The sequence below is a fragment of the Aspergillus heteromorphus genome, assembly GCF_003184545.1.
Source record: "Aspergillus heteromorphus CBS 117.55 chromosome Unknown BO70scaffold_19, whole genome shotgun sequence".
NCBI lineage: Eukaryota > Fungi > Ascomycota > Eurotiomycetes > Eurotiales > Aspergillaceae > Aspergillus > Aspergillus heteromorphus.
Window position 1 is genome coordinate 552,422 of NW_020290424.1, and position 14,788 is coordinate 567,209.

General features: G+C 52.9%; 6 protein-coding genes and 1 non-coding gene across 7 annotated transcripts; 3 read left to right on the forward strand and 4 right to left on the reverse strand.

Moving 5' to 3' along the window:
* Positions 1 to 450: 450 nt before the first annotated feature.
* Positions 451 to 1,038, forward strand: BO70DRAFT_258106 (gamma-glutamylcyclotransferase family protein; the record flags this gene model as incomplete). The annotated part of the gene is made up of 1 exon (XM_025538876.1): positions 451 to 1,038. A coding segment is annotated over one exon (588 nt), but the record flags the coding sequence as incomplete, so codon positions are not given.
* A 680-nt stretch (positions 1,039 to 1,718) lies between these two features.
* BO70DRAFT_294904 (adenine phosphoribosyltransferase APT1) lies at positions 1,719 to 2,433 on the reverse strand (the record flags this gene model as incomplete). Its single annotated transcript, XM_025539492.1, has 2 exons — positions 1,719 to 1,876; positions 1,938 to 2,433. 2 exons carry the CDS (start codon positions 2,431 to 2,433, stop codon positions 1,719 to 1,721), a joined length of 654 nt encoding a protein of 217 aa, XP_025397892.1.
* Positions 2,434 to 5,589: 3,156 nt separating this feature from the next.
* BO70DRAFT_363689 (uncharacterized protein) lies at positions 5,590 to 6,140 on the reverse strand. The gene has a single exon (XM_025543632.1). The coding sequence runs from the start codon at positions 5,994 to 5,996 to the stop codon at positions 5,739 to 5,741; it is 258 nt and encodes an 85-aa protein (XP_025397893.1). The 5' UTR covers positions 5,997 to 6,140; the 3' UTR covers positions 5,590 to 5,738.
* Positions 6,060 to 6,132, reverse strand: BO70DRAFT_t208. The gene has a single exon. It is a non-coding gene; the product is annotated as a tRNA-Lys (tRNA).
* A 683-nt stretch (positions 6,141 to 6,823) lies between the features above and the next one.
* Positions 6,824 to 8,613, forward strand: BO70DRAFT_372433 (uncharacterized protein; the record flags this gene model as incomplete). The annotated part of the gene is made up of 2 exons (XM_025544851.1): positions 6,824 to 6,946; positions 7,159 to 8,613. 2 exons carry the CDS (start codon positions 6,824 to 6,826, stop codon positions 8,611 to 8,613), a joined length of 1,578 nt encoding a protein of 525 aa, XP_025397894.1.
* Positions 8,614 to 8,963: 350 nt separating this feature from the next.
* BO70DRAFT_363690 (YjgF-like protein) lies at positions 8,964 to 10,003 on the forward strand. Its single transcript, XM_025543633.1, has 4 exons — positions 8,964 to 9,143; positions 9,266 to 9,279; positions 9,388 to 9,561; positions 9,643 to 10,003. The coding sequence occupies exons 1-4, from the start codon at positions 9,098 to 9,100 to the stop codon at positions 9,787 to 9,789; spliced, it is 381 nt and encodes a 126-aa protein (XP_025397895.1). The 5' UTR covers positions 8,964 to 9,097; the 3' UTR covers positions 9,790 to 10,003.
* On the reverse strand, positions 9,889 to 14,743 carry BO70DRAFT_363691 (C2 domain protein). Its single transcript, XM_025543634.1, has 5 exons — positions 12,556 to 14,743; positions 12,318 to 12,503; positions 11,789 to 12,257; positions 11,134 to 11,718; positions 9,889 to 11,070 (listed from the first exon to the last, which is right to left on the reverse strand). The coding sequence occupies exons 1-5, from the start codon at positions 14,487 to 14,489 to the stop codon at positions 10,177 to 10,179; spliced, it is 4,068 nt and encodes a 1,355-aa protein (XP_025397896.1). The 5' UTR covers positions 14,490 to 14,743; the 3' UTR covers positions 9,889 to 10,176.
* Positions 14,744 to 14,788: the final 45 nt, after the last annotated feature.

Consider the following 14,788-nt stretch of genomic DNA (forward strand, 5'->3'; position numbering starts at 1 on the left):
AGTTTTCGGCCGGGTCTGGTTTGCCATCGCCTCCCAGGCTCCCAGAGGCACTTGGTATAAGTATCGGGTCGTGTCATCCACCCACCTGCCATCTTTACTGACGCTGTCACAGACCCCCCGCATTCTCTTAATCGGGCCTGCTTGTTACTTTGTTTTGTCGACCCCGTGTTCTCTTTCTCCTTCTTTTGATTGAGATCCGGTTTCCAGTCCACTCACTCTCTTACTTTGGGTACATTTGAACCAGAATCAATCCCTCTCATCCGTTTCTTCAAAGGACACCTGAATCCTAAACGCGCCAAAATGCATCTCCAGGAAAACCCCTCCACCCCCTCCACCATCATCAACATCACCTCCTGCTCCTCCTCCTTGACCACCACAACCACCACAACTACAACAGAAACACAATTTGCCCCCAAAACCACCCTAACCCCCCCGGCTCCCACGTTCACCAAACCCCTCTACTTCGCCTACGGCTCCAACCTTTCTCCCACCCAAATGTCCTCCCGCTGCATCCACAACCCCGCCTCCTCGATCCCGCTTGCCATCGCCCGTCTCCCACGCTGGCGCTGGCTCATCTGCCAGGCTGGCTACGCGAATGTCCTCCCGCCCGCGGAAATGCGCGTCGGACGGCAACTTGATGCCGACATCCCCGAGTCGGAGGACGACGATGTGTATGGCGTGCTGTACGCCATGGATGACAAGGACGAACGCGTGCTCGATGGGTATGAGGGGGTGGATCGGGCAGCGCCATTGACCGTCGAGGGAGACACCAATGTGTCCCCCGCCATTCGGGAGCGGGAGCAGGGCAGGGGCAGTTACAATAAGTGGGTGGTGGAGGCTGAGATCATCCAGTGGATTGGTGCGGAGAGTACCGGTGCTGACACGATCCCGGTTTTGGTCTACGTTGATGAGAATCGGGTTGAGCGGGCTCCGCCGAAGGAAGAGTACATCCCTCGGATGAATCGTGCGATTCGCGAGTCGGTGGCAATTGGCTTCCCGGGTCGTTGGGCCGAGAAGACGATGAGGCCATCCATTCCCTTGAATTGAATTGGGGTGGGGTGGGGTGAGGTGAGGTGAGGTGGGGTGATATGATGTGATCGATGGCTTGTATTATTAGCGTTTGCGCTTTCTCTCTCTCTCTCTCTTTCACACACACACTCACTTGCTGTTTGTGTGGTGGGTTGAGGTTTGCTGCTATATCAATCTTTGTGATGACAGGAAGTCATCGTCAAATCTATTCAATTATGATGCATAGCGATAGACTTAGATCTGAACAGATGCATGTTGCATCACTGGTATTTCATGTAGTCTATAAAAGTATGGGGGCGTTGTAGAAAAGTCAAATCATACCCTCTGGAATCGACTCCGCTGAAGGCCAAGTATTCCAACTCTTTGGGCCCCGACGGCCTATATTTAAATGGCAGTCGTTTCCTGGCGGTTGGCCAACTGCTATTTTTCCCCATCAATGCCAACCATCTGTCGATGCGATGCGATTCTCCTTGGTAGCGAGTCATCCCGTTGCATCGAGGTCAACCCGATCGGGATTGCAGCCGCCGCATGGGTGTGATCCAGCATTGCGGCATGACCAGCGATTTGCCCTGGCGAGCCAATTTTTGAGCATATATATGTTTTTTTTTTCTGTTTTGAGCTTTGCTTGCATAAAACCAGACCACCGAACAGAGATAGGAAACAAAATTTTGTGTCATAGCATAGGGTCATTAAGCCATCTTCTCCTCCTGGCCGGTGAGAAGCGTGTAGACGGGAGCGGGCAGCTTGTCCCGTCCCTTGAGGAACTCGAGCTCGAGGAGGAACACGAAGCCCATCAGGTCACCGCCCATATCCTTGATAAGTTCACCAGCCGCATAAGCAGATCCGCCTGTGGGGTGTTGAGTCAGCTGTGAAATTTCGCGCCATTCGCCAACGCAATGAAAACCTACCAGTCGCAATGATATCGTCCACCACGATGACCTTCTGACCGGGCTTGATGGCATCGGACTGCATCTGGAAGAAGTCCTCGCCATATTCCTTCTGGTAGCCCTTGGTCGCACAGGGGCCCGGGAGCTTGCCCTGCTTGCGGACGGGGACGAAGCCGGCGCCCATGCGCAGGGCCAAGCTGGGTCCCATCAGGAAACCACGGGCCTCCAGCCCCACGATCACATCGGGCTTCTGGTTGCCGTTGCTGGCGAGGATGTGCAACTCCAAGCAGCGGACGAGGGCTTCGTGCAGCGTAGGATCGGCGAAGATCGGGAGGATATCTTCGAACAAGATGCCGGGGGACGGGAAGTCGGGGAACTGGCGCAACGCCCCGCGCAGCTTTACTTTAAGACTGGCGAGTTCGGCGGCGCTGGCGGGAGAGGTGGAGGACTGTCCGACTTGGGCGGCGGCGGTGGCATGAGGAGGTTGGAGGGGGGGTGTGGTGGTCGGTTGAGACATGATGAAAAGAGGGAAGAGGAGAAGAAAAGAAAAAAAGAAGAGAGAGGGGGGGGGAGGGGGAGAGGAGAGAAAAGCCGACAAGGAGGTGAGGGGTGAGGAAAGATCGTAAAAAGGTAAAAATAGTGAAATCGGCGTGATAAGCAAAAAGCAGGATGGAGGAGGGGAGGGGAAGGAAATTTCCAAAAAGAAAAAAAAAAAAAAATTAAGTAGTTGAAGATCTATAGGCAGGCAGGAAGTAAGGCATCCATCTTGGTGGTATTGTCATGGCCGGTATGTAACTTTCCGGGCTCGGTCATTTCTTGTCCACAGCCACGTGCATACTGGGAGACCTCAAATTTGTACTGCAAATAGGTCCGATTCCAGATACAGGATAGGTGGACTGTCTACGACACTTTATCTTCTCCAATGTCCTCCAAATATCTCGGCATTGCATCCATCTCGAGGATGGGTAAGTAAAGTCCTTACGGGAGCGGGTTGCACGTCGGTATGGTAACCTAGTACGTAGGTGGTACCTTAGTAGTAACCAGTAGTTAACCAGTAACCGGCCTCCCCTCCTCAAGGCTCCCCATCAACTCTTCCCCTCCGACGTTCGTCGCGAATCGAGAACCTTTTCAACATCCAGACTCCCAATCAGCCCATCGGCGTGAGTCAGGGATGTGATCAGTTCGCTCGTCGTCGCGATCTCTTCCGTGGGAGGGACGGGCACCCCTCCTCCGGGCTGAACTATATCGGCCACCTATCGAGGACGGAGGGGTAGTACGACTCGCCTGCCCCTCCCCATGGCGCCATGATGCAAGTCACTGATTCCAGGTTATGCACCCCTCGCTTTACTGCTGAAGGGCGTCTTTCCGGCCCCCTCACTGGCCTTTCCTTGGGCTCGCGTGGTGATAGTTAACTAACTTACTCTAGTAAGTAGTAGTGACTAGTATCTACTCTGCGCGGCCACACGTCGATTTCTCGTCCATGCCTTTAGCCCTAGTGCCACCAACCTAACGCCGTGAGAAGTTACGGTGTGTACGAGGTACTGTATAGATAGATATGCACCGCAACCTTGATCATTACCATACCTGCTGGGTAGGTACTTTGTAGGTCCCGGATAATAGGGTACCCATGATGTACCACCCAGATACCCAGACGGGCATGGGCGCCAGTGTCGGACTGTCTGTAGTCCGGGCAGGCCATGTCTATCACTCCATCTCTCTTCCGGGTGGATCGAATTCCCGCCGGGGATCATCATAGTAACTGCTGTGTACTGTGTACTATGTATGTATCTAGTATCTATTATTTATCTACCGCTCCACAACAGGGGGTTGGTAACTAATAGAACTGATCTGCCGTCAATCCTTATTCTCTCAAGCAGTTGAGTAAAGGACAATGATTGGGGGTTTCATGGGTAAGGCTTTTTTCCGGGTTGGGAAGAACGCAGAGAGACCTGGATAGATAGGTACTGGTATCTATCTACCCACACCTCCCTCCCGACGGGCTCGGATCTGCCCGAGTATCATTCAGGTGGGAGAGTCCATGGGGGGGCAGACAGAGCCTTTCATGATTTCGCCCCTTTACTGCGACTCATCGGGTATCCAGGCCGAGCGAATGAGCACCGCTTTATCTGGTCGTATCGTACACAATGCATAGTTACTACCTTACTTTTACTAAAGTCTCTCCGCTACGAACCACAAACGCCACGATGCCGGGCTGAAACCCCACGCACAACTGTGTCGCTTCCATCCCCCCACCCCGGTACGGCTGGCTATGTACTAGTTGTACCTGTCCCGTCCGAAAATACTCTGTCTGATCGTCCCCGTGGTTCGCAGTCCGATTCTATAAATAATGTCCTCCGTGACGTCCTCGTCTCGTGCAATTAATAGCAACAACATCTCCAGGTGGGAGGTCTTACAGTGCCTGGACTGACGAGTCGCTTCTAGACCTCCGTCCACCCAAATCAAATCAGGATGGCCACATCGCCGTGACGGGCACGATAAGCCCTGCGATTTGCTGGCGGGGATTCGGCGCTAGAAGGAATACATCTATCCAGTAACTTATGAGGTGGCATGCTGGTCATCCCTCACGCCCGTGAATTACCGCATATCCGGCTAATTACTAGGACAGGGAGCGGCGGTGACCGGACCTGCAGCATCAGAGGCGCCGTTGGTCCGTTTCTGCTTTTAATGGGGTGGGGTGTTGATCTACTCAATCCTAACTGCCATAGGCTGTAGTATCTACTCTGTACTTCCGGATGTGGACCAAGTATGGACAAATATCCACACATTGCTTCGGGCCGTGATCATCCCTTCTTCCGCCGTCCTCCCGTGGTCTAGACTGGCCTCATGTCTGAGAATAATTGTCGCATACACAACAGGTCCAATGGCATAAACAACGGGGTGTCTGGGGGTATCTATGGTTTGGCGGAATGCATTACCTTCAATTCGCTGCTGCTCTGATCCGCCTGTCATCGCAGCTTCGTCGGGAAGGCGAAGTCGGGTTACTGATTGACTGGAATGCATTGGCCTCCCAGGGTCAAATCGACCCATCTAAACATCTAGCGACGAATTGTTTAAGGATATCGAGGGCGACATAGATGATTGAGAAGTACAGTGCTGGGAACACCTAGATATCACCCGGGGCAGTTTTCTGACTCGCTGACTCTCTAGTTGTGGACAACGTTGCAATCCGAACGGGAGTGTGGCGCAGACATAAGGCTGGAATGTTCTTTTCTTCACAGCTCACATATCTACTTGCAGGACATAGCTGAAGAGATGAGTGGAGACTTCGCCAGACCTTCTTGTTTAGGGCAGAGATGCCTATCATTATCAAGCTTTTGGTGGGATTTAGCCAAGTACTTACATACTCCGTACATAACCCCGGTCATCGGGGTCAATTAGAAGGGGGCCAGATATTAATTAATCGCCCATACCCACCCGCATTTAGTCCTATTACTACTGTAGGTGCCAGTGCGCATGTTTCTTGAGCATGAATCCAGGTACCATCAATCATACTCCACCAGGAATATGTTCGGATAAGGTACCACGCGTATGACAAGTTGCAGAGATACAGGATGGATACATTATATGTACTTATATGCTCGGGTACCGTGCATGTGGGCTCGGACGTTTCAGCTAGCACTGAGTACTTCTATGCACTGTATCAAGGTGTGGTAGCATTGTGGCTGCACTTGCATGGTACTAATGCATGGCGCGGACGCGCCCATGTGCGCACGGATGGATAACTGGGTGGTCCAGAATCACCTTTTAACAGGGTGGACAAGCAGTAGAACACTTGCACTTTCGTCCATTCCACCTCAAGATTCACCTGGAACATGTGAAAGACCGGCCAGGCGAGGCTCTGATATGTATCAGCTTTCCCGGGTTTTTACTTGGTGAAATACGCGCCCACACATATATACCGCCGTAGGAGGGGCTACTTGTGCGCGGAAGAGGTGCTGCATTGTTAGGCGACGGAGAGCAATCATTGATATCTATATTGGGGGAAGAGGTGGTGAAGATAGCTGGTACAGAGTCCTCGCCTCCCGTCTCCCCCCTAACCCGGTAGTAAGTAGTATTCATCCTATCGGGCTGATGAAGAGTAATTCAGTAGCCAGGGTCATAAGTAAAAAATGTAAAAACGAAAGCCCAACGCGGGGGTTGAACCCGCAACCTTGAGATTAAGAGTCTCACGCTCTGCCGATTGAGCTAGCCGGGCTACTTGATGAAAAAAGTCATGCTTTAATGTCCTTTAGCCCAAATCAATTTTATGTTACCACTGGTAGTACCCGTATATATATAAACTTCCCTGGCTGCCTATGTAGGTTCACGCAGCGCTGCATGCTCACAACAGTGAAGTCAAACAGACGGAGTGGCCTGTCCCCACTGTGTCAGGGTAGCACTATAGTAGCCAGCAGCCAGCTTCAATCGGTCCAATGATACAACCCACCTCACATGATGGAACGGGATGAGCCGCCTAGATGCATGCCTGATGTCACACCACCAGCTATAGAGTATCTACCATACATATGGGAGACACGGGGCGTACTTCAGCCCGGTCAGTCCAGCGCATCTTGAGCCACAAATTACAATTCGAAGCCTATCGAGGACTTGCCCAACCAGCCCACCAAGACTTGTCCAGTCGGGGTTCCTGACCCAGCCCAGTGATCTGGTTGCCTGATCCCGGGCATCACGTGACTCGCACGGGCCAACTCGCTTAGCCTGCCGCGTATTTAAGCCGCCTTGAGGCTATTCTGCCTCTCCCTCCCCCATCCATTCCCCCCTCGATGTTTTCATTCCGCACTTCTGCGCTGCGCAGAAGTGCTCTGGATCGTCTGATGTACTGCCATTCAACACACCGTAACCTTTTGTCTTGACGCATGATGTCTCCTGCACCTATCGTTGCAGAGATGCAGCATGATCACCAACTCGAGACCCTCGCCAGAGCTTTCGAAGCTCTTTTGCTGACCACCCAGCAACTCAGCTGCAGGGAGAAAAGCCTGCAGCAAAGGCTGAAATATGCCTCTGACGAGGTACATACCCAACACTTCCCAGTCTTGCACTGCCCTCTCATCCCCTCCCACACTCCCAACTGTCTCCCAAAGGATGAGAAAAAATGATTAGCTCTAGATCAGGAGTCGCATCTGCGGCGGTGACGGAAATATCATGTATTATCTGATGAGACTTGACACACCTTACTTGCTTTTCCATGCTCTGTGTAAATGCGCCGCTAACGTCTTCACAGTATCTCAAGCTAGCAGAAAAGCTTCCCGGCGGGGTCGACGGCCACACGAAAATCGTCGCAGATAAAATTCAAGGTCGCTATACCGAGTTCGACCTTGGTGAGAAGCAAACCATAAAGCCTCCGGACGTAGTAAAGGCGCTTGCCCAGTCTGGAAACGTAGGAGACCTGGCCCTTACCGCCATAACGGAAGGGCTGACATGCTACCAATCTATCATACCACCACATGAAGCCAAGCAGCTCTCCGATCTCAACTCGTGTCTTGTTGCGACGAGAGCCGGAGTGCCTGCGCCCCTAGAAAAAGACTTCACTACCAAGGGCACGCAGGGCAGTTTGCGTTGCCCTTTTGCGAAGCATAACAATAAGACCCCTGAGAATGGGCTGCCCAGTGGGGTCGAGAATACCCCGACGGACCAGAACGGTGATGCATGCGGACATGGTGACCTAGACCCTATCAAGGCTGAGCAGAGTGACAGGCGCTCCAGTCGAGCCCCCTCGACGCGGTCGTCGGCCACTCGATGCCCGGTCTCTCGGTGTCCCATAAGGTATCTAGACCAGCATAGTCCAGAGGAGATTGCCGACTATGTTGAGAGACACAAGCACGAGATCCCTAGAAGCCACGCTATCTGTGTCCAACGGTACCAACGAGACTCCCAGACCATGCGGCACTTAGATGCAAAATATGGTAACCTTATCAATATGATCCAGGGCCTGTCCGCTAAACATCGGGCGTTCCTTCCGGAACAAAGCCAAAGTGGTACGGCACCTTCCAGTTCATCTGCCGAACGGGTTGAAAAATGGGCGCAAGAAGTTGGCCTGAAAACGGATTTGCATCCCCCGATCAAGGAGGAGGAGGAAGAGGAGAAGGAGGAGGGGGGAGGCGAGGCCGAACAGGAAGAGGAAGAGAGGACAGGCCATTTCGACCGGCCTATGCGTGAAATCCGGGTTGGCGAATCCCCAAGCAGGCCTTGGGGGATATCCGTCCCTATAACACCTCTACCACCCAACACCTCTCCTCCTCATTCTCCAGCTGCACCCGTCGCGGCCTCCATCAATCTTGCATCCCCTCACCCCCCCAATCTAGCGGCTGCAGATCTGCCCTCCATGGCACCTGGAGACCCGGTCCCGGGGCCACCTGAGACGGCGCCCAAGAAAGGTCGTTGTCCCTTCGGGCATGGTGCGCCCTCGGGTGAAAACCCAGTGCCGAAAACGAAAACGAAGATAGAGACCACTCCTGCCCAGAACAAGGTGGAATCAGGGAACGAGGCGAACGAGGCGGACAGACCCGGTGATTCTGCAGAGCAGAAGGGCGGAGCGGCGCCTGATGCCCGCGGTCTACCGGACCAACGGACAGCCAGCGTCATCTTCAATGGACCGGTATTCTTTGGGTTTTCGGCAGAACAGACAGCTTCGTTTATGCAGAAGCTGGGGAAGCTGGGAAATAACGCGGCGGTCTAGTCGTGTCATTACCCATTACCTTGATGGCGTGGAATGTTTGCTTTGATGCAGATGCATATTGTTGTAGTATGAGATGTGTCCCTGTATAGTAACGATGCCTATGACATAACTACCACCCATAATTTATTTCCTTATCCTCTGCTATCTTATTCGTCGAGACGAACACCTATCATGGCATAATGCCTCGGTACAAAACGCACTTCCTGTCTAGACGACTATATGTGGAACGGGTATAGAAGGTACTACGTACGGAGTACTAGTACCGATGTCGGGGCGCGCACGTCTTGTCTCCCGCGACTTTCCCGCGGGAACAACTCTCTGTCTTTCCAACCCCCCGCCCCTCGCCGCCCCTCCCCCTCATGTTCAGCTGTAGCTCTCGCGTCCTTTTCTCCCGGCTTGCCTCCTCTCGCTTTTCTTCTTCTTCCTTCCCCCCCTCCACGTTTACCTTCCTCGTCCCATCGGCCCCCACCACCACATCGCCACCATGTCCACCGGTCTCGACATCGTCCACACGGCCCACGCCGCCCAGCGTAAGTGGCTACCTCGCACCCTTATCTACCTACCTACCTTGTTTTGTACCTACAAGACCAACGCAGCGAATTGACCACAAATGAATCCATGCACTGACTGACTTCTCAATCTACACCACCAGCCGTCGGCCCCTACGTAAGAACTGCCCCACCCTAGAACATCCCACATCTCCCCGAGACGGACGAACAGACAGACAGTCAAGTCAGACAGACAGACGGAGCAGACACTCACACTGCCCTACAGTCCCAGGCCATCAAGGTCAACGGCCAGATCTTCCTCTCCGGCCAGATCCCCCTCACCAAGGACGGCGTCCTCATTGAGGGCTCTATCACCGAGAAGACCCGCCTCTGCTGCGAGAACATCAAGGCCATTGTCGAGGAGGCCGGTTCCAGTGTCGAGAAGATCTTCAAAGTTACCGTGCGTTCTCTTTCTTCTCCGCCCCTTTCCTGTTGGAGCGGGTTGTTGGTTGGTTGCCGGACTGACTGGCGGGTTGCGTAGGTCCTCCTCGCCGACATGGCCGACTTTGATGAGATGAACAAGGAGTACGCCCAGTTCTTTGCCCACAAGCCCTCGCGCTCATGCTTTGCTGTGAAGCAGCTTCCCAAGGGTGTGCCCGTGGAGATCGAGTGCATCGCTTTGGCTTAGGCGAGGTTGTAGTTGTCTATATATCGTTGACGCAGATATTCAAGGGGAAAACCCATGGTTGTTTGTTGATAAGGTTACCGTGGTAGTGGCTCCCTACAACGTCATCCTGATTGTTTCCAGTGCGGTGCGGTGTTGCTGCTGTGATTAACTATCATTATGCTATGTAAAACTCGACAACTTCCCAAACAAACGTCCAACCCGCAGGTTAATGGCTCCCTGAATTGCAAACAAACTAGATTTGGGAATCATCACGTCCATATCAAAGTAGCCAAATGATGCCGCAACATGCTGGAACGCAAAGCGAAAAGACAAGAAACAAGATAGCAGTACTAGACAGAACGCTGCGAGTGACAGGGGAATCAGAAACAATGGTAGAACGGCCGAGTCTCATCGTCGGCCTAGGGTCCCGGTCATCCGACCCCCGGCCCCCGCCATCAGGCTCTGCTTCACAATGGCATCCGCCGCAGCTGCCGCGGCCAGTCGCTCCTTCTGCCGACTGCGATCGCGCAGATAGCCCGCGGCTTCTGGACGCATGCGCAGAATGCGCAGGATCATGTCGTCATTCGGCTCCGCCTGGGCTTCCCGCCGTTTCTCCTCCTTCATCTTCTTCATAGTGCCCAGATTGCGCGAGAGCATGATGCTCTTGGCGCGACGGGCGCTGGGAAGGCCCAGAACGCTGCCAGACCCGGCGGCGCCAAGGTGCGGCGGCGCCGATACCCGGTTCTTGTTGGCCTGTTGCCGGGATATCGTCGCCGAGGCCATTCGCTCGGAGGTGCGGATGAGGGTCTCAGTAGACTCGAAGTAGAAGAAGTTCAGGGTCTGGATTTCGTGGTACTTGGGCGACTTCAAAATATCGATGGAAACACCATTAGCCTCACCGGTTTCCTCATCAATGGCGTGGAAAAAGTTCAAAAGGAGTACGAGCCAGCGCGAGACCACGTCAACCTCTTGCATAGTAAGAGGCTTTTGATGAGATGGCTTGTCGGACAACGGAGGCACCAGCAGACTCTCGATTGTGGCCAGAACTTCCTTCCATAGGCGTGCCATTACCATTTTCATAGCCTCCGAGGTGAGTGTTTTGTTCATGATGGCAAAGTTGTCGTTGAAGTAGTCGAATAAGGGGGTCAGCGCGTTTTCCACGTCTGCATTCGACGGTGTTGCGGTTGTTGACTGGGCTCGGTTCCGGTTCAAAAAGTTGGACACGCTGGATATGCTTAGTCCTCTGGATAGTAGTGATTTGAGCGTCCGACGCGAGAGACAATGGCTGATATAAGCGGAGAGCTATACGGCTTGAGGTTAGTGACGAACCCTACGTCTACCAAAGAGGGCCCGGATGTTACTTGCCTTTTCCGTGATCTTGCGGGTCATATCCCGCTCCGTGCGCTTCAGCGTCCGGAATGCTTTGCCAAAATAGAACTGGATGTCATCGCGTTCTCCTTCCATGCTCACGCGAAGCAGCAACCGGCCTTGCGTATCCAAATCGAGCCAATATTCTCGTGGCAAGAAGTCACTGAAATGGACTGGGTCCAGCTTGATGGAAGTCCGACCAACATAGTCGTGGTCCCCGACTGCGTCCCAATCCCAGATCGTTGCAATGATATTGAGTGGGCCTTGCGTTGTGATGTCGACGGCATCATCCCACCGCGGATTGAGGTTGTTGTAAATGATGCGAGTCTTTGCTATACGCTTCTGATATTCGTCGGCGAGTACGACATAGGGGTCACTTCCTCCATTCATATCACAGGCCTTTAGGTCCTCCGCCTCCACAACCTTGATAGTGAAAACATAGGTGGTAGATCTACGGATCTTCTGGAGTTGAGGCTGAGCCTGCCTCGCTAGAACCTCCGCGCAACCATCAACATTGATTTCGTGCTCGAGCTTGTCGAATTGAGAAAGGGCATATTCGACGTTGTTGAGCTTAACCAAAGACTATTTTATTTGTTCATCCTAGTTAGCAAACTCAATTCGGGCAAAAGCGGTGTTTATCCGTCGAACATACCTCGGGAAAGAATTGGAACGGTTCGATTTTCTCTTTGCTCGTCCATGCTTCCTTGGCTAGCTGCATCAGCTTCTCTTGAGCGGTTTGGTTCATAGCTGCCTCTTGGTCAGGAGACAGTCGATCCATCTCCCTAGCGAACATCTGTTCCAAAGATTCGCAATACCTTGCCACACCGCTCCCGATGGATTTAGACAAAGCGGTCATGAACTTTGCGTACTGGAAATCATCATCCCACTCAAGTGAAATCATCTGCTCTACGACTTGGTTGAATGAGCGGAATATGTCGATCACTGACACGCTATGTCTGTTTTCCTCAGGGACTACCTCTTCGAGGCCGTCGGCTCGAACGGTGAAAGCGTCTTGCTTAACGGCCTGTTCTACCCAGTCCACGACTTTCTGATCAGTCAGGCGGATCCACCGCCAGACGAACTCTTCCATCAGGCCTTCAACGTGGAATGGGAAGGTGGCGCTAAACTCCATGTTAGCACAGAATTGGCTACAGCAACGCAGCCAGTGATGGGGAACGTACTCGGGAAGTGCCTCGGTGAAAAGGCGGCGCACATCCGCTAGTCGCTTGTACAAATCAAATCCATCCTCGATATCCGTCTCCTCGCCTCTCACTTTCTCCAGCTCAATTATCCTGCCCACCATCTCGTGAGCGTCCTCGGAGAATATGGGTAGAACGTTGGAGAGTAAGATTAGGTAAGGATTGACCCTGGAACCGAGTTAGCGAGGTGTACATACGTGTTGGACTCGGAGTTGGTTACCCCATAATCTCAGGATTATTTCGATAGCGCTTTCTGATCTTCTGGGCCAGCTTGGTAATGGCATCGCAGAGCTGGATTACGTGGTCCAGTTCCCAAGAATCTGGCTGGACTGGAATCAATTGTCCGAGAAGTTCTTGGTATTTCTCGGCCGCTTTCTGCGCGAGCCCGTCCTGTACGTATGATCGGAAACGCTCGATGTCCTCCAAATCCTCCGTGTAGTTGGGATCCAATTGAATATGGCTCTCCAGTACATACATTACTGGACCAATCGGACGGGGCTTTCCTTCGTAGCAATCCATCATCACATCATACAATTCCCTCAGGAGAGCCTCGTGAAGAGAGGACAATATCTGTTGCATTAGAAGAAGGTCGTGGATGGTCCACTTTTGTCTGTCATAAAGGGCTGAAGCCACGAAGCTACTACGCTTCTTGCTTTCAGAGGGTGGTTCCTTGACAATAGTGAAAGCCGAATCAAGTGTATTGAGATCGATCTCATTATCCACAAATTTGGACCGGACAACATCCAGAAACAAGACTATCCGGGAAAAATTTGGAATTCGCCAGCGATGGCAGACCTCATTCAAAAATTCCGTTGACTGCTTTGAGAATAGCCTCATAGACGGGCCTTCGGATGTAGCCTGCGTTGCTTCGAGCTCGCGATCCTTGAGGTCATGGCTGAGAGTCTGGGCCAGTATAAACCTATACATAAACCTCGGATCTTGGGGTATGTACGTATATGTATCAGACTCGTCAGAAGCATCCGCCCCATCGTCCCCCAAGGAAAGCGAACTGAGATCCACAGACGGATCTATGACATACGACAACGGCCTGTCGGAATTGGTCCTTGAAAACTCCCCCGGCAGGTCCTGATCACCGGCATTCGAGTTGAACTTCGGAAGCACACTCCCTGGAGTACTTTTAGCGAGTTCAGGATTCGATTGCACGATGGCAAGCATCATCTGTGACAACTCGGGGCCTTCGTTCTTTTTCCAAAGCTCATATACTTCTTCATTCTCGAAGTCTTCCCGAGACAAGGTCCTCCGAGTCTTGAGATTCAAATGGGCTTGGTAAGCTTTCAGATCCTGAAGAGCCGCCTTGGCAGTCCATGTCGCTTTATTTTTGCCGATGTCCGCCTGTACCTGACTTAAGTTCACGTCAAAGATTCTCGCGACGTGCTGCACAAGTGGCATATCCTTGACATCATTGCTGAGAGGAGCAACAACTTCCACCGTAGAAGTACCATTCGTCTGCACGAGATCTTGATCCTGGGAGAGCAGCTTGTTCTCCAACACTGACAGACGGTTCGCCAGCTCAGGTCGTTCTTTTGCCCAGTCATGATCCCTCAGGATGAGTGCGAAGAGACGAACGAAGAGAGCCACATGTCTGTCTACCATCAACTTCCAATGATCATCTTCCGGGTCTTTCCCTTTACTCAGTTCTTTGGTCGCATTGGAGTAGAAGATGAGAACAAGGTCTTCGGCCCGCCGGTCCTTTTCCATGCGCTTCTTGAACGACTGGTCCTTCAAAGTATTGAGAAAGGCAGCGAACGTCCTCACGACCAGCGTATCTTGGTATTCTTTCCGTTTCTCTTTGCCGATCAGGACACCTGTCAGCCTCTTCTCCAGCTCCGCGATGAACCCATGGGGGATCCGGGTGCTCTTGGAATCCCGCACCAGGGAAAAATCGCTCATCAGGTCATGAAACGATGTAGAGGTCCGTTTGGGCCTCTGAGGAGCCGGCACACTCTGTACCCGACGCGAACGAGGTTGGAGTTGATAGGCGAGGTAGGCTACCCGGAGAGCGTAGTTGTAGGCAGTCGAGGAGTTGACGGGGCGCCTGCGTGACCCCGAGAGACTGCGCGAATGGCGGGATTCATTCTGAAGGCTGTTAATCCGTCGGTTGATGCCTCGGGACTGGCTAGATGCTGTCGACATGGGCGAAGAGGTGGCTATTCGGGGCTCTGTCCAGGTCTTGCAGCGTTTGCGGATGAGGGGAGGAGCGGAGGGCGGGAGGGACCATGGGATAGGGTGAGTTGCGATCGAACCACCAGCATTGGATGGGAGGAAATATCACACGGGATGGGGCCTGGACAAATACCCTCAATTCTCAGAATCGAGGAGGTAGGTCCAAATTGGTTGGGAGGTGCCCCGGGGGGAATTTTGGCGGTTAGAGAGAGACAAGGAAGAAAGGGGGGGCGATGTGTTGTTGTGGCGGTTGGTCTGCTCTGCTGCAC